This window comes from Gallinula chloropus, assembly GCF_964237585.1.
Source record: "Gallinula chloropus genome assembly, chromosome: 3".
NCBI classification, from domain to species: domain Eukaryota; kingdom Metazoa; phylum Chordata; class Aves; order Gruiformes; family Rallidae; genus Gallinula; species Gallinula chloropus.
In genome coordinates this window covers 78,823,932-78,842,556 of record NC_140087.1, presented here as the reverse complement: position 1 = coordinate 78,842,556, position 18,625 = coordinate 78,823,932, and the positions used below count along the sequence as shown (strand labels likewise).

Genomic DNA, 18,625 nt, shown 5'->3' with positions numbered 1-18,625 from the left:
GAACTGTAGGGGTTGGAAGGGACCTCCAGAGATCATTGGGTCCAACCCCCCTGCCAAAGAAGGTTCCTTAGGACAGATTGCACAGATACGCATCCAGATGGGTCTTGAATATCTCCAGAGAAGGGGACTCCACAACCCCACTGGGCAGCCTGTTTCAGGTATGTCTGACTCCACATACCGTATCCAGTTCTCCATATGGATGGCCATATCCCATAGCCCCAAAAGCAAAGTATTGTGAAAGGTACGCACGTGGTTCTTAGCGGGAAGGTGGCAGTGACTCTCCAAGGCACGCTCTCCTGCTTTCTTGAATGTCTGGACTGCAGAGCACCCCAGTAATGTCATCTTTCGGAGCTTCTACACTTTGATTTCCTCCAGCAACAACCTCTCCAGCACAGAGTTATTCTTAGCAAGACAAGGTAGCCCTAGTGCTGTCACTTCCATTTCTTTTTCAGCCGCAGTTGTCTTAGTAAACAAAGGGGGTTGCACATCTGCAATTTTGCTTTATCAAGTCATCCTGTAATGCTGCACACAAAGATAAGGAGAATACATTTGTAAGTAGCTTAATAAATTAGTATTAGTATTGTAATTTGCTCAGTCTTTACTTTTGAGTTTTGGCCACTTAGCAAAAATTGCTTGAAAGAGCTATTAATTTTACCCTAAGAATGATGATGCTGTATACAGAAAAATACCTGACCATATGTTTGTAACTTTATTTTAAAGGACAATGGATAATGAAATTTAATTCAAAGGGGAAAATAAATTATTATTATACATTCTACTTTTGAAGAAAATGGCGAACAGATGGATTCAGAGCCCTAATTTTCTCATTTGCACTGTGGCTGCGCACAGTGCATACTCCTGAGAGGTCAGGGTAGGCATCATCTGAAGAGCTTCTTGAACGGAAAAGTAAAAATCTCAATTTTTGCAGTGTTAAACAGATGATCTAATATGTATTTGCATGGATTTCAGGGTTTTTTTAGCTGTTTTCATATCTTGTTAGTACGTTTTCTGTTCCTCTGGCATATTGTGCTGATTTCCTCTATCAGTGCTGCCACTGAACAAAGAATTCCTGTAGTGTTGTACGGTCTCTTTCAAGTTGATTACTTTTAAAAATCTTTAGTAAAGAAACAATATTGCAATTTAAAAAAAGATTTTTTTCTGGACATGGAAATTAAATACTTCCAGGGTTTGGAAATCCAGTTGGAAAATAGAAGCTGATCACTGTGGTGATCTCTTTAATTTCCCACCGGTGTAATTCTAATACGAGATACGTGTAATTATCATCACTGCCCTTCACCATCCAGGGAATGTTTTTTCTAGGCAGGTACAATGATTACTCCTGCAAAACCATCAATTTAACAAGCAGCCCCCCAGCACTTCTCAGCGTTCAAAAAACCTGCATCATCAGCATATAATCACGTCTCGCAGGTATTAAGTAGCAAGCAGTTCTTTTACCATTAGAGAAATAAGCAGATTGGGTTAGTCCCCAAGAGAATAAGAGTTTAAAGGTCTTGGCCAACTTCCTAGTGCTCACGTTATCAATTGGCCACCTCCCTGCTGTGCTTCAGTGGTTCAGGGAAACGCTAGCAGGTTTCTCTATCGCTCTCTGAGTCCCGTGCTGAGGTCACTCGTCTGTGGGCTCACGATGTTGCTGTCCTCTTTCGCAAGAAAGAAATGCTTCAGGTTGCTGTATGGTGCCTTGGGATTGATGAGAGGACTGCTCTTTGGATGTCTGCCCTGCACCTGAACGGATGACGTGCTATAAATGTGGATCATTTACTCATATTAGGTCATAGGGAGGCAGAGTGCCCTACAATAACCTTGCCACTCCTCTGAATTTTTCTGTTAACAGACCCAAAAGAAAAGAAATAGATTTATAGGAGTTGGGGTTTCTATCTTGGCAGTGTCTGAAAATTGTTGGGAGGGGCTGAGGACTGTTCCTTGCCTTCCTGTTCTCACTGCCAATGAGCCCGTGGTCCTCTTTGTGTCGCGCTAACCTGCTTAGTAAAACAGTAACCATCATGGGGTTTGGGTGTGGGTTGTTTTTCTTATTTTGTGTGAGGTGAAGCAAACTTCAGTAATCCCTCATCTGATCACGGAGAATAAATTTGATGCTGCTTTTGGGCATACTTATTCTGTATCCTCTTTCTTGCTTGTTTTCAGGATATAAGCGACACTAATATGCACTTGCATGCTTCTTCTATCTTGATTACCAAGCAGGCTGGATGATGTGAAGATTAACAGTGACGTTTTGAAAGACTGAACGCTTGCCAGTGTCTTTCAAATTCTGTCATTTTTCTTCCTTGTCTGATCGAGCCCCAGGGGTGAGATGTCAGAGACAGCTCCCTACAAATGCAAAAGCCCTAGAAAACATGGGCCCTGGCTTCTTTGTCAGATGAAAGTCCATCCAAAAGATCACTAAGTATGGCTTTCCATTGACCAGACCTAGCACAGGCGCTGGTGCCTCCTGGAGCTTCTTCTGGGTGTGGGGAAAAAAGATATTTTCTCCCTTGGTACAGGTGTTTTAGCAGGTAGGGAGGTGCACAAACGCCTTGTCAGGTCTCCAGTGGCCGTTGAGGCTTGCTATGGTCACTTCCTTATCTTCAGGAATGCTGTTTCAGCCCATTGAAGGTTAGAGCATGTCCTAGACGGGTTCATCAGTTGGTGGTGATGAACCCAAGCCTATGCAGACACGAGCTGCTGCTGTTTGTTGTACGCCTCTGTGTTTGCTGTCCCGACGCACCGGTTTACGGCAGCGCTGGAGACATTTCTGTGGCTGACTCTGAAACACTGTGTCCTCTATTCAGGGACTGACTTGTAAACCGTAGAGGTCTGTGACATAGGGACTCGGCCTGATGTCTTGCTAAAACCAATGAGCCAAAAAGGAATAAGAAATATTTGTAAGTGTTAGCCCCTGTTTTCCTCCTCTTTGAAAGCATTTTCCCTCTGAGATCTCTGCATCCGCCACTTGCTGCAGAAGTTTTGCATAATCCAAACCAAGCTTTTGCTAATGCTTGACTAGCATCCTTTCAACCTGCTTGAATGCTTTCTAATTGATTTGAAGGGATTATATTGAAGGATAAAGTTACTCTTTATTAGCAGGAGGAGAACAATAGGTGTTTTTCCATTTATTTATTTATTTTTGAAAGAAAAGAGCGTATTTCTTGTGGCAAGGAGCGCTTTCAGTAGCATTAGGTGTTCTGTGGTGGAAAAATGAAATACCTGTCAAAAAAACCCCAAACCTGTGCTGATTACAGCATCTTGCCTAGAGCTAAACTCATTGTAATAAAACCTCCCGGACTGGAACGGGGTGCTGTTCACGCTGTTTGCCTCCTGAGTTGTTTTTTCAGTGTGTAAATCCAAAGTCAACAGCTGTCAGGTTGCTGAAGAGCTGTGTGGTGAGGCACTGCCGAGCTGCGGGGCTCCGGTCCTTTGGAGGAAGTGTCAGCCAGGCCCTGGCAACGCCGGCCGGAGCCTGGAGGAGCTGAAAGCCTGGGATTAGAAGAGCTTACATCCTTTGACTTTGTACCGGATCACTGGGTTGAAATCACTTTGATAGGTGCTTTTTTGAGGATTTTTGCAGGGTCGGTTGTTTTTTGATTAGTTCAGTTGGGTTGTGGGTTGTTGGGGGTTTCTTTTAAGTCCCTAGAACTATGTATTGGGCTTCATGGCCTCTAGCTCTGCAGCAGCGCTAGGATCGAGTTTAAAGGGGACATTAAAACAATCAAGCCTAGACTTCCCCTATCAGCAGGGGTGCTCCTGCTTGGGACTCAGACTATCACCTTCAAATCAATATAAAAGAAAGAGACTCCAGTTACCCCCCTTCCCAACACGATGAGGTGGCTTTGAGAACACGATGCCTTTCTTGCATGACCAGCTTCTTGGGTCCCTTTGTCAATAAGGCTGGGTTTCTGAAAGTGGTTTTTTTTAATTTTTCCTTTCCTATCAGTAAAACAAGGAATCTACCTGCAGCATATTGTATAATGCTTATTTTCCTAATTAGCATGTTAACGTAATGTCACTCCCTCCCTTCCCTTTTCTCCCATCTCTAATAGTCTAACAGCTAAATTGACAAACCACTTTTTTGTGCTTTAAACATTGAATGACTAAAATGGTGCAAAGGTTTAAGTCAGTTTGTAACACAGGGAAAATGGGAAGATGTCGATGAACCACGCTGCGTGAACTTCCATTTACTTCTCAGTAGAATATGTATTGAAAAATATTGGGGGGGAAGAACTTTAATTAAAGTGTGCTCGTGATAGCTGACATTGGGCGTGAGTTCAAATAAAGCTAAAATTTTATTTTACAGGTTAAATTGGGCATTATGTTGTATTGTCCATGCTTGAAAGCTGTGTCATTTGTTCTTTGGGTTTGTTTGTTAGGTTGCTTTTTTTTTTTTAAGATAGGCGAGAGTAATAGATTTCAGAGTTTCAGGGACTCTTGGGTCCCCAGGCCGGCAGATAATGAAAAAGGCTTGAGGACTTACTGACACGGATAAGCTATGAGAAACCAAGTCATTATTCTTATTTATAATCTAAGTCCATTTTCAGTAGTAGAAGTGCTACTTTGTGGCATTGCATCTCTCCCTCAAAATTCTCTTTTAATTGCCCTTGTTTATTTGGGCTTCTTCCATACAAATACAGGCCAAGGGGGAGCAGCAGGACTGAGAGCAGCTTCTTAGGAACATATTATTATTTGTTTTGCTTTTCCCCTTAACATCTTGGATTTTTAAGCTCAGGTAGTATTGGGGATTTCCATGGTAAACATTTTGTGATGTGCCCAGCTTGGATTTAATTTCAAAGTCTTTATTTAGGGAGAGTTTATCACTGTTGCACTGTGTATCAACAAGTACAATTAGGAATGAAGATGTTTTTATCAACAAATTAGTCGTGTTTGGGAAATAAACTGAGTGATCTGAAACAATAAATAGGAAGATGACCCTAGAGGTAGTTATGGTCTTGCTCAACCTTCTGGACCCTTCAAGGTACTGACAAAACTTTTCCTACAGTCAAAGCAGTAGGACACTTAACTCGAGAGCTTGAGGGGTCTGAGACAGACAAAGTTGAGCTGTCGGTGTCTTACATCCATCTCCATCGCTGCCCTTTCTCCTTTATCCAAGGGAATTGCATGAGGTCAGCATTTCAGCTCCCCAGGCAGTATTCTCCTGTCTCTGATTTTTCTTTTCACATGGCCACCAAGTGCCGTGTCTCAGTGACCAAACCAACTTCCAAGATCTGGAAATACTGTGAGGGTTTCCTTAATTTTTATTTTAGCATGGTGTATGCCATTTCCTTAATGAGGAGAAATGAAAAGGGTTTTAGTGGATGAAGTAGGTAACATGCCATTAAGGAGTTCTTAAGACTAAAATAATTGCTTTGAAGACATTAGGCACAGAGGTTCTGCATTATCAGCTAATGCCCTAAAATTGTGTTTACTCGCTGGGTTAGCACTTTCCCTGTGTATGGCTTTCTATCTGTTAATGAGCTCATGTTCCTTATAGGCAGTTTTCTGTCAGGCTTCAAAAAATAAGTGTCTTCAACACCTCTTGTGAAATTTATTGAATCCAGGTAAACATACACCTCCCCCCACCCCGATTCCATAGTTGTCCACATTGTTGTTGTTCAAACTGCATAGAAAATCAAACCAGACTGTTTCTCATTCGCTTCATGCTAGAGGAGTGCAATGCAAACAACGTTTGTTTCTGACTAACTGAGTTTAAATGAGGGACAAGCATATAATATACACAATCAAAAAGTGCAGAGGGTTTATACAAGCTTGGGTTTTGCATGTGCTTCTGGAGTGGTAGTTACAATGTGACTTCTGAAATCCTTTGCTTTGTTAGAACATCAGCATTCCTGGGCAGAAGGGTTCATCTTTAAAAAAAAATTTTAAAGAAAAGTTTAAAAAAATCTGATTCATTTACTTTACATGGTAAAACCATGCTTAAGTTGAAGGAAGCCAAATTAACTCTAGTTTAGACATACAGCGATGGCCTAAGATGATGTGTAAGGTAAGGACGCTTTCCCTTACTCTGTTTGATGCTAATGCTTGTTCTGTTGAGTTAGGAAATAATATAGCAGGTTCAGAGGTGGACAAAGGCTTAGATATCACAGAATCACAAGGTTGGAAGAGACCTTTAAGATCGAGTCCAACCATTCCTGTCCTATGCTAAACCATATCCCTAAGTACCTCATCTACCCTTTTTTTAAACACACCCAGGGATGGCGACTCAAACGCCTCCCTGGGCAGCCTGTTCCAGGCCCTGACAACTCTTTCAGTGAAAAAAGTGGTGTCTTACTGAGCTGGAAAGGTTTCTGCTTCTAATCCATAACTGTGTTTGGAAATACAGCTGCTCATGTTAAAGAGTCCCAGCTTTGGAATAGGGTCTTACAGTGGTGAAAACCGATGTTGTTACCCTGCTGCTATAAAAGTAAGATGTTAAGTAAAAATTCTTGATGTTGTTATTGTAAGGAGAAGAGAAAGGAAAGTTTGTGGGGAGATCTTTTACCCCACCAGCGCCTGCCTTAAGCATGTGCTGATGTGAAAGTGGCCTTCACTTAAAATAATCAACCTAATTCACTTTTGTATCCAGTGAAACCAGATAAATTTGGAATGAAATTATTTATGCCACCTAATTAAAAAAATTCCTGAACTAAACAAAACCAATCCCCACCCCCCCAAAAACATCTGTTTTCACGTAGTAAGCCAGTTGCCTAAGAGGCATTTATCAGGGACCAGGACCACTGGAGAAAATCAGTCTTCCATAAATCGGATGTGCACTTCTGATCGAAATAATTCTTAAATATTTTGCATAAATTAAAAAAGTTAAATTATGCATAATATGTGCATAATTACATCCTTTTGTAAATGATGTTCCCCCAGTTAATCACTAAAGAACATCATGCAGTCCCTTGATTTTGAACAATTAAACCTTCCACGGCTGCGTCTATAGATAGATATTCCTTAAGCTCGGCACAGGGGGACAGGAGTGCACACTAGCACTTGGCTATGATCCGCTCCCTTTTTTTGATTACTTAAGAGGGCTGTTCAGGACAGAGTATCAGCCTATATGAATACTATCAACCAGCTTGAACAAGCCAGATTATTTAATTAGCCCTATTAAGACGCTTCTATTTTTATAACTTATTTATGAGTGCTCTTGCTAAGCTTAGAAGGTCTAGCTTCAGATTTCAAAAAGCGTTTTCAGCTCCTGTCGTTAATCTGGAGGGGTTTTTATACCCTGCCTCTGCTATGTTTTCGACCTAAGGAAAACCAAAGGGCTTTTGGGTGGCAGTTGCAGTTGGGTAACACACTTCTGCACCCCTGGCTGGCAGGCTTCAGGTTTAGGACCTTTACGAAGCCCGTGCATGATGGACATTAGCTCGGTTTCCAAAACCTGGGTTGTGTGGCTTTACCTTAGACCTCTGATAATCCAGAGGATGGATATTTCTTTTAACACCCATGTTGTTGAAGTGTTTGTTTCCCCCTAGGGCAGGAGTGTTCCCCAGCCATCACTTAAACACTTGAGTATCTCGCTTGCTGTCCCATGCTGGTAAGCTGCAGGTGAAGCTTGTTTTGAGGTAGATGCTTTGTCACTGGTTTAGTGAGATCCATGTAATCTGTGTGGTCGTTATCTAGATAATTTTTTTTAGAGGAGCAGGAAATGATTTGATGATGTACCTATTAAAGGGAAATCAAACATGATTCGATGATGTATCTATTGAAGGGAAATCAAGCATGATTTGATGATGTACCTATTGAAGGGAAATCAAACATGCATGTTTACCAAAAGAATAATCTTTTCAAGCAGCTGTGTCCAGAATTGATACCTGTGTCATGGTTGTACCTTCGCAGTGTTTGAAAAAGCTCTATTTCATCACAAGGGTACAGCTCTTACTCTGCCACCCTAAAAATCAAATTCATTTGCAAAGGAAAAGAGGAAAAAAAAACCCAAAACAACAAAAAGCTCATGTTGGAATTCAGTCAGTGGGCTTTTCCTTTCTGGCTAAACCACCCTGGGCCAGTTTGGAAGAAGAAACTCCCCAGTTACAGGGTGACTTTATGCTTTGTAAAACTTCACTGATGGCAAGCCCTGACTTGGGGTTTGAAGCTTCCATTGTTCTGGTCTCAGTAACAAAAGAGTTATTTAAACAAAGATCAGTGCCAAGATGATGCTGAAACAATACATGGATTTGGAAGCAAGGGGCTTTTGAAAGATGAGGGTATCCGTGCAAATTATGGTTCCATCCAAAACTCTCCCAAGCAATAAATCCAGGCAGATGGCATCTGCTAGCTCACATCTGAGGATCTTATCCAACTTCAGCTGCAGGTGAATATGCAAAATTGCATCCTCTTACTTAGCAGAGAAGTCTATATATGTGCTTTAATGCATTATATCATCAGTAAATTATTTTAATAGCAAATAAGGCTTTATTAGTTTTGCTCTTGCTTTATTGCATTTGCTGCTCTACATTCAATATGTACAGCATTGGCACAATATAGCTTGCATGCTAGCTAGTGCATTAGCAGAGGAAAGGGTAACTGTGTTCCAAGACCATAATGTTATGATATTGGTACTGTTAAAAGATCGGAGGAGAGAAATAAAACCAAAACAACAAACCAAAGCCCAACAGTTGTTGCATTTCAGGCTGTTGTACAAAGCTAGGAAGTAATAGCTTATATATGAAACAAATTTAGTTCTGGAAGGTACCAAGATGAGACAAAATTTTTATGATTTCCAAAGTACATGGGGTTTTCAGGTTGTTGTTTTTTTTTTTTTTTGAGTCAGCTTGCAGGTTAAAGCAGACCTGTGAGCAATTCAGGATAGCAATGTAAGTATTTTTTTAAAAGAGACAATAATAAATAATGTAAAAGATACTTGGCATAGTATTTTAATCTGGAGGGTGCTTATTAAATTGACTCTGCCCTTAGGTTTATGCTGAGAAAAATTCCAGTCCTTGCTCCATGATTAAATAATGAATAGTATACTGAAATATATGGGGGAATTAAAATTCTTTCTCTGAGAAATTTAATGTGGATTAATGTTACTTTGATAAATGTGTTGAGTAAACTGCTCAGTGTAGTAATGCCATTTGCCTACGTATATAACTGTCTAATAGAACAGATTTATGCATGGTGCTAGAGAGCATTGCATCCTGTAACGGTAGGGAGAAGAGTTTGGAAGAGACAGGGATGACATGGAGCAGGATGGACATTTGTATGAATAGCCAAAGGAAAAAAAAAACCAGAGAGTTTAGTCTGACATCAATCTTTCATTTGCCAAAATAATCTTAATATTCTACATGTTGCATAAAAGTTGCTGTAGAATTTACGGAGGATCTTGTAGGCAGGGACGTGACATTCTTCCCACTGACATCAATTGTGGTAGGAGGACACCATCTCTCCCTGCAAACAAACCTGGCCTGGCTCTCTGCAGAGGGGTCAATCACTTCTCTAGGTTTCCACTCTCTTTCTGGTGAAAGTGAACCAGGAACAACCGGGTCAACTGGAATTTTCTTTTGATCAGCTTACTACTGCCTCAGTACATGAATTTAACATGAAAAGTCCTCGTAATTAAGATTCATATGCAATTAATCTCCTCAACTTTCAACTTTTTTTATAGCCCATATGACCTGATCCATGATGTTCAGTAGATGGTACCTACTGTTACTGGGCTACCTCTGGCTGAGGTGCTGTGGTAGAGGCATGGGAGGATGCTCTTTGAGTGTTACTTTACCCCTTTTCACGGTACAAATTTGGAGTCAGCTAGGAGGGAGGTTTTCATGCTTAAAGGTCCAGTGCAACCTATTTGTTACTGGAGAGCTGATGGCAAAAGAACTTGTAATCTATTGCCAGCGACCCAGCCATTAAATGTATCTCCCCAACATACAAGGGGTTCCTGTATTCTAGCTTAAGATGAAAACCAGGTTCATCTTCTCCATCTGTGGTGTTTTTCCTTTCACACTTACTGCTCAGGAAGACTTCTGCACAAGAGTATCAGGAGGCTCCACATGCTTAGTCTTGGATTTCTCAACCTTCTCTAGATTTGTACATGATGGGGAAAATAGAGTGGAATGATCTTTGTTTAGCGCACTGAGCTTGAATACACAGTTGTTGAGCATAATATGCCCCTCTCTGTTACTTCTGGTAACGTGGATCCAAGCAGTGATCCATGTGAAGAAGACATGATTTTTGTAAGGTTGGTAGGGAAGCTGCTCCTCCATCTGGGATTCCTCCACTGGTCAGGAGCTGCAGGAGGTATTTTTGAAGGTGAGGTTGAGAAAATTGTACCACGGTAGAGGGAGCGCGGAGAGGAACTTCCCTGGGTGCATCTGGAAAATGAGGATGAAAAGAGCCCCATGTTGCTGGAAGTTATGGGTTCTGTGCAGCTTGATGGATCCCTGGCAGGATAACTGTTTGCAGGTTGGCTGCTGAAACCATCAGTCTCAGTGTTTGTTGCTGTGTTTTCTTGTCATCTTCTATCCTTTACCACTTCTAGGGAAAAAGACAAGCTAAGCACTGCTACAGTCCTCTTAAAATTGAATTGCATTTGGTATACATTCCTTCTTGTCTGCAATATTGCCCAAAGTATTAAGTATTTCTTTTAATTTGCTATTTCTGTTGAAAAAAAACCATCGTATCTCAGAGGGTTTTAACTCCATGCCTTCCCTCCCTTTCATTTTTCACACACTTCAAAGTTGTGAAAACATGTTTTCCAATTAGTAAGAAAGAAACTCTGCAAATGTGATGAAGTCAAGTTGAACAAAGAAAAAGGTGAAGCTCAGGACCTCAAAAGTAGTAACTTCTGACTGGGTTTCCTATCAGCGTTATTTTGAACTAAGTTTTCAACTTTATTAATCAATAAGACCAATATTTGTCATGGTTAAATTATGTATGAAAAAGTGGGTATTTTATTTTTTTTTCCTTTTTTTTAAAAGTTTTTAAAAGCTTGATACATGTAGCGTTGGATCAAGGCACATACAAGACTGGCCAAAGGGCGTACAAAGCACTTTGGTTTTTAGTTGAAGAAACAAATGATTATGGCAACAAAGAGTGGCTTGGGGTTTAAACATGAAATAGCTCATTGTTCAGCAGGAAGGCAGAAAGAAACACGTTACCTTACAGATTTATCAAGGAATTTCTGGAAAACTGTGACAGTAATGGGCAGTATTCCTGACTGTAATGGCAGTATACTGAACACATACCTATATTCCCCAATTGTTTATTTACCTTTGTGACTCAAGCTTTCGAGACCTTGCTTATATTGCCTAGGTTTTTTTTGTTCTGCTCTTTTTCTTAGGAAGCTGTGCTTTAGGCCCTTTTTCCCGTTCCAAGCAGTTTCTAAGTGTTGTCTCTGTCCTCCTGCCCTTGTCTCCCAAATGCCTGTGACCATCCATCACTTGTTTTCTCTGTAATAAGCAAGACTGCTGGTTTTGATAACCAGAAATCTATTCCTAAACTGTATCGACCCCCTTGCTTTTACAGCCTAGAGCATTTATTTTTTAGAATTCCTTGTTAAGAATTTGATTATGTTTTCTTTTCTTTCTTCCAGGGATCAATTCTCTTTTTTTTAAAAAATGTCAACAGCTTCAGTCTCATGCATGTCATTGATTTGATTATTCTCTTTTAAATTGGATTTCACCATTGTTGAATGGATATATCCAGACAGCTGATATTGCCCATTACTACACGCATTTTTTTGTTGTTTATTGAATATTGTTGTGGTATACAGATTTCATAGACCCAACATCGAAAGTTCTGCGAGGTTTTTTGCAACTGCTTCTTCATCTTTCTGATTTGCCAGGTTCAACATCGTTTTATTGATACCAAAGTGAAAAATGGCCTGTGCTTTACACTTACAAGGATCTCAGATGAATGTTCTGACTGCTCGACACGGCAAAAAAATTCACTTTCACAGTCAACAAGTCATCTTACTCAGTAGAACACAAAAGTTAAATGGTCTGTAACTTCAATATTAGCAAGGAAAATACAGTACAAATTACTAAAAAATACTAAAATATAGAATTGTGGTCAGGTATCCCCACTACATTAATCGCAGCAGTAGCCTGAAATTTGAAACTTTTAATAAAAAGTTCTTAAATATAAATTATATGGCAAATGTACAGTACATTGCTTTGTCAGTCTTTTAATCCAGTGTTTTGCAGTAGAACAGCAACCGTTAAAGTCAGTCTTTTCTCGTTTTCTTTAAAAAACAAAACCAAACCAAAAAAACCCAACAAAACCCAAACCAGTCTTTTTGTGTCCTTCAGTATCATGAGTGTGAATGATCTGAATCTGGAATACCACTGTCTCTGTAGCTCCTGTTACTACTGCTTTCACTGTGGCTGTTCTTGTACAGATTCATGCCGTTAGGTGGGAAAATGGTGTGTATTACAAATTCCTCCTTGGACACTTGGTCATTGGTTATTGGTATCATCTGGAAAGAAGTCTCCCTGATTTCTAGGATGGAGTTATCCTTCTTGGTTCCTGCTTCGGCGTAGTCATCTTTTCTCCGGCGTCCCTTGCTGTAGGCGCAGTTCCGGGAGAACAGGGACCCGTTTCTGTGGACGTACCAGCAGACCAAAGCCAGCAGCGCTATGGCCACCAGCGCCACTGCCCCGCCAATGATGGCGGCCAAGGGCAAGCTGGAGTTTTTGTAAGGTTCTTTCTCCTGCTCCCGGTTGAGGGTGGTGGTAGGGTTGTACATCTTAAGAGGTGCCGTCTCAGTCTCGATGCATTCGGGCGTTTCGTCAGAGAGATAGATGTTGCTGGTTTCCATGGGAACCATGCACACGCGGTACGGCGATTCTGGCTCGAGAGCCGTCAGCAAATAGTCGTTTCTGTCGCCTGTAACTATCGTTTCAGTTATAGATCCAAAGGCAGGGCTGTGACCCATCTTGAGCCAGCTCAGCCTTAAAGCAGTCATGGGCAGTGCAACTTTCCAGGAGATGTGGATAGTCTCCGTGCTGACGGATTTCACAAATATCGTAATGATTTTGCGTACCGGGCTTGCCGTGGTTCTGTAGTTCTTGTTTAGGTTGGGAGTCTTGATGTCTGGTTGTTTGGTCACAGAAACCGGCCAGTGTCCCTGGGCTGGGTATAACGTGTTTGGTACTGCAGTAGTGATTTGGATGGTGCTGATCATGCCATCGTCCTTACAATCAAACAGCTCCGCGTTGAGGTCTTTGATAGCCATTCCACGTACTTTTTCTGGTGCCTGACACATCAGTCCACGTACGTTAACCTTTACAGGCAACGACTGCAACCAGTCACGGACCCATTTCATTTTGCACCCGCAGTGCCAAGGGTTGTTGCGAAGAAACAGTTGTGTTATGTTGTCCAGGTCATCGAAGACACCCTGAGGTAAATTGCTAAGATTGTTATTGGACATATCTAGTCGATACAACTGCCTTAAGTAAGAGAAAGCATTGGGTGGCACACGGTTGATGTGATTTTCTTGAAGATAAAGCTTCCTTAGGTTTGTCCCCGGCAAGTTTACCGGTGCGGCTGTGAGCGAATTGCGGACTAATGACAGTTCTGTAAGATTGACTAAATTCATGAAGACCTTGTCTCCCAATCCATGATTATTGAGAAGATTTCCATCTAAAACAAGGCGTTTCAGATTTGTAAGGTCTTGAAGGGACAGCTCTGAAATCGTGGAAATACGATTATCATCCAAGCGTAGCTCTTCTATCGTTTTAGGCAAACCCCAGGGAATGGTGCTAAGGTGATTTCGAGAGAGAAAAAGGAGCCTGAGATAGATGTTGTCCCGGAAAGCTCCATCCTCGATGCTAACAGCAGAAACGGAATTATCATCCAAATGCAGTTCTTCCAGATAGGGAATTTGTGAAAGTGAATCATAAGTAATGGTCCTTATATTATTCTCCTGCAAATGCAGTTCCTTAACATACTTAGGGAGGTTAGTGGGGAATTCATCTAGGCTGTTGTGGTATAAATATATTCTTTCCACCCTAAGCAAGTTCTTCAGTTCTGAAGGAATCCCAGCATTATTTATTTGATTGTTCTGAAGGAAGAGGGTAGTAGCATCCTCTGGGATTCCTGTAGGAATAGACGTCAAATCGCGATCATTACAATATATGAAACCCACATCACAGCGACATACTGAAGGGCATGGTTTGGCACTAACAGAATAAGGTGCCATGTCAAGTAATAGCCCTATTTTAGTCCAAACTAGGAAGATGCTCCAGGTTACACTAATCATGGTCAGGAATGATGAGATTTGTATACAGTTCTGATCTTCAATCTAAAAAAACCAAACAAACAAAATTATCCAGATCATTATTGAAGAAACTGCAATGAAAATTCAACATTACAGAACACATCTGAAACATGCACATTAAACTAAAATTCAAGCTTGCAAAGACATTTTACTTCCTTTGACCTCTTGTACCAGTTCAATTAAGTTAATAGGTTATTTTGCATAGTAACTGAAAGTCATGTAATCAAGTATGTCTGATCTGTGAGCTGTTTTGCTTCAGCAAGAAGGCCCTTCCTAAGAATTCCTTCACATTTTGTGTGCAGAGCCAATCTTTGCTTGCCAGGTACCAGATAAGTACAGAAATGAAGTCACATCAGCGTTCAAGTAAATCATTCTGTATCTGAAAGATAAGAAGTAATTCCTAAGCCAGCTAACTACCCACGAGCCCTTAAGTGACCTATAAACCCCTTAACCAAACCCACAAGTTTAGTGCCAGCTATTCTGGACGTTCAAAAAGAGGTCCTAATAGCAAAGCATAAATTGCAGAGGCAAGAGCAAAGGCCAGGTAAAGTGTTTCCAAGGTCCTCCCAAGTGCTCAACATCCTGTTGTGTATCTTACAAATACAGCAGCCTACTTTTCTTGGGTTTTGAACCAGGCTGTTTAGAAGGGTGAAAGTTACAACTAGTAGGCTGGTGGAGTGACCGCTTTCTAGTTGACTGGGTGAAATATTTCATTACATGCTTAATTTAATGTTTAAATATTTGTCATTCTCAGAAGTCTTCTTACAAAGCAGTACATTAATAAGAGACTATTTAGTAGGTTTAACCACATTTTCCCATCTTATTAGCTCAAACTGTGCAGGGTAGGATAATATAAATTAACTCTTGAGACTGAAATTGTACTTTGCATTGGTAGTATGTTTGTACATTGAGCTCAGGTAATTAGCATTTTTATAGCTTTTAAGACAACATAATTCAATTACCATTGTAATTAGGGTTGTGAGAACTTCTGCAAGATGACCTATGCATTAAGCAGTGTCACGACCTTTTCTCTTGTGGGTTCATATATTAATTGAACTTTATTCTCTGAGGCAGAAAAGGGAAAATAAATTAATATTGATCCTACCGTATTTAAAGGTATGATTAAATTTTGTGCTTGAGGATATCCAGTAAGAGAAGGTCTTGTCTAGCGAGTCACTCGTGCGGTTTACTCCATGGAGCTGTGTGTTCCTCAGCGGTGTTTACTCAGACGGTCCTTCTAGGTGGTGTGTGTTTCCTGGCACAATACTCAATGAGCATTCCAACCAAGATTTATCATGGTACATAAGCACACCAGGCTGGGGAGTAGAAAAGCTTCAGCTTCCCTCTAGTTTTGTCTTCGTGTAAAGTCTGTGAATGAAGAGCCTCTTTTGTTTGGTTTTAATGCCTTTAGCAGGAATTACTTTCTTTGTAACTCTTACAAACTCTTCTGTGCAGCGTAGTAGTCGGAGGTGGTAACTTCAGCGCCGCGTGATGGAAACTATTCATTATGTTGAGGCCTGGAGGATGGTAGCCTCTTCAGGAGGTCAGGAATGGGGCTGCTTTTTCCTGTCCAGAATTATCCAAGTATAAACTTTGTAGAGTAGCTACATCCTGATACATCCATGCCTCTTTGAGAGAACCATTTCCCCACTCTCGCTCTTTTTAACGCTCCTTCCAAATTTGTAATGCAGGAAAGAATTCCTCCTGCGCTGCGGGGACGCGGTTATGCTACCGTAGAGTTGTTAGGCAATTCAGATTTTCTTCGTTAAAAAAGCCAAGAAAAAATTATTTTCTTCCCAGGAAATTCCCCTTTTAAAGCTTTCCTTGCAATTCTCAATTCCTGTGAAAGTAAAAACAAACAAACAAAAAATGGAATTAATAACAACTGGTGGACGCTGACATTCAGATTTGTGTTGCATCCCCGATACAAATCATGCTGTGCTTATTGTATACATCACCAGCACATCTTGTTTTCCCAAAATACCGGTATTTCTGCAAAATATAGAGCTCTTAAGAACACACTTTGCTGTTTGGTCTCATGTGAACGCAGTTTTGCCAGAACTATCTTTTCCTTTCTCCCATTAGAACATAAAGTTATCCTGAATTATAAAACCTTTGTAAGGGATGTTTCCAACCTGAGGCTAAAATAGTTGCTTGCTTTGTGTTCTTGGTAAACTGAGGTAGAAGGTGATCCTATTCTTGTTTTTAACTGTAAAAGGAGGTAATTACCATTCAGTAGTTACTGGATGAAAGGGGAAACATTTTTGCTAAAATAGGATATTAATACTTCACACTTGCTGATTCTGAACTGGGGACTAGTGAGGCATCTATTACTGAGTGTTGTCCATGAAATGTCCTCAATATGCTAGGCTGTCTGAACTTTTAAGCTATTGTCTTCATCATTTTGCATAGTGGAAGTGGAGTTTAGATTAGCATTTTATCTGATTTTTTTCCAATTAAAAAAACCCAACAACAAATCCAAACAATCTTGGCTGTTCCTATTTCTTGAAGGACTCCAATTACTTGGTATTTGTGAATGTTATATTTTAACCCGGGCTCCTGTATAACACAACTGCAAAAAGTATCCTGTGAGATACCAGGTCCCCGTTCCCTGAGAGCACATAGGCACTATCTGTCTGAAACAGAAATGGTTAAATCTGGAATTAAAAACGAAATCTGCATCTTCTGCTTCCTTCTCCCTTTTGTGACTCCGTATTCTCTGCTGAACTGGGCACAATCCTCAGTACTGACATGCTACAATGATACCAGCGTGCTGAGTAATGCTTGCTTAGCTCCCTTTCCTATGAGCTTCACTAGAGTGGCTTCTGCTCCTTCACAAAATACTAGACCTAAAGAAAAAACCAGTCTCTGTGTTAAAAGGGTATCCTTGCAATTTGAAGCAGGTCCCTGGTGAAATACATCAGCAATACTCCTACAGCAACAGGAGAGAAGCAATGATACAAAATTATCAGCTTAAGATACATACACTGCTCTTTGTCAGAGAAAAAGCCCTCCCACCCCCTTTTAGAGATTGTGTAACCCCCTAGTAGGGAATGGTAAAGCCTTTTTCTCTCCTGATGGTCATCTGAGCTTTGGTTCTGCGCTTGGTTTTCAGCAGCGGTGTAAGGAAAACAGGGACTCAAACCGAGCCCCCCTCCACTGTGGCACAGGTACGGTAACACATCCCTTCCTGCAAGGGGAAAGCTCGATCTGCCTGGCCACGTTTTAGAATACAACAGAATGCACTGAGGATTTTTGTAACTTATGTAATCAGTGTTACAAAATGGAACCAAAAGGCACCGTGTCGGGTTTTCTTGGTCTGTATTCCTCAGGAGTTTGGGGAAAGAAGTCCAAGCTCCGTTCCTGAAACTCTAAAATAAGCAGTTGCCTAACAGCTGTAGAAAACCTGGTATCTCTTAGGAGCTAATGTGAACTTGTGATAGACAGTATTTTTCTGGAAGTATATTGGGAAGCAGGAATATAAATTTCTTAAACAGCCCTTTGAAAGCTACAGTAACTTTCAAGTACTTAAAAAGAAATAAAATATCATAAATCTTCTTTGGAACTTAGAGCTATAAAAACCAGGTTAGTGTTAAGCAAAAGAGAAGCTCTAGTACGCATACATTATGTACGTACATACAGACAAGAACGCAAATTCATTTGTTTTACCTTTCTAGCATATAAACTGTTTCCTCTTTGCTCCATTTGATAGTCATCCCTTCATTTATTGCCGCTATTATAATAGCAGTAATGTCTAGGATTAAAATGAAAGCACTAAAGCTCATTAAGCTCTTGGATTTTTTTTCTTTTTTTTTTTTTTTTTATCCCTTCTCTCAAAATTACATGAAAACAAGAGAGAGAGAAAAATAAAAGCAGGTCTCTTTGGAGAAGACAACACTGTTTCAAAAATGTGGATTAAGACTATACCCCCCACTCCCTTTTCTAAACTTTGAATAGTTTTCTCCAGGTTTTGATTGTTTGATATCTTGCACTTCCCTTTTATATCTGAAGCCATAGCTGAAAACAATGTTTTTGCATATCAAAGGCTCCAGTGATCTGTCTACAGAGAAGAAGGGAATCCTGCTGCCATGCTCCAACTTTCCCCCTTCTTGAGCCCTCTCTAAATATTCCCTGACATCAAGTCATTATAGCTGATCTGGGAGGATGAAAAGTGACCCCCACTGGTATAGGCACTGCATGAAGGTTTCTTGCAACATCAAATTGGGAGACTTCATGGACACATGGTTTTGAAAGAAGCCATTACTTCTGTACAGAGTAGATTTTAGAAAGGATGTGTTAAAATACAGTTTTAAATGCAAAAAAATGACAATTTTTTTTTTTTGTAACAACAGTAACAGTGGAGCAACAGAATGGCAGCTTTTTTGC

The 18,625-nt window shown here is 40.6% G+C and overlaps 2 protein-coding genes across 2 annotated transcripts in view; one reads left to right on the top strand and one right to left on the bottom strand.

Moving 5' to 3' along the window:
• The window catches only part of MACROD2 (mono-ADP ribosylhydrolase 2), an 888,911-nt gene that overhangs the window by 95,018 nt on the left and 775,268 nt on the right, over window positions 1–18,625 (top strand). The window lies entirely within an intron of this gene.
• On the bottom strand, window positions 12,272–14,221 carry FLRT3 (fibronectin leucine rich transmembrane protein 3; the record flags this gene model as incomplete). The annotated part of the gene is made up of 1 exon (XM_084261575.1): window positions 12,272–14,221. The coding sequence occupies one exon, from the start codon at window positions 14,219–14,221 to the stop codon at window positions 12,272–12,274; it is 1,950 nt and encodes a 649-aa protein (XP_084117701.1).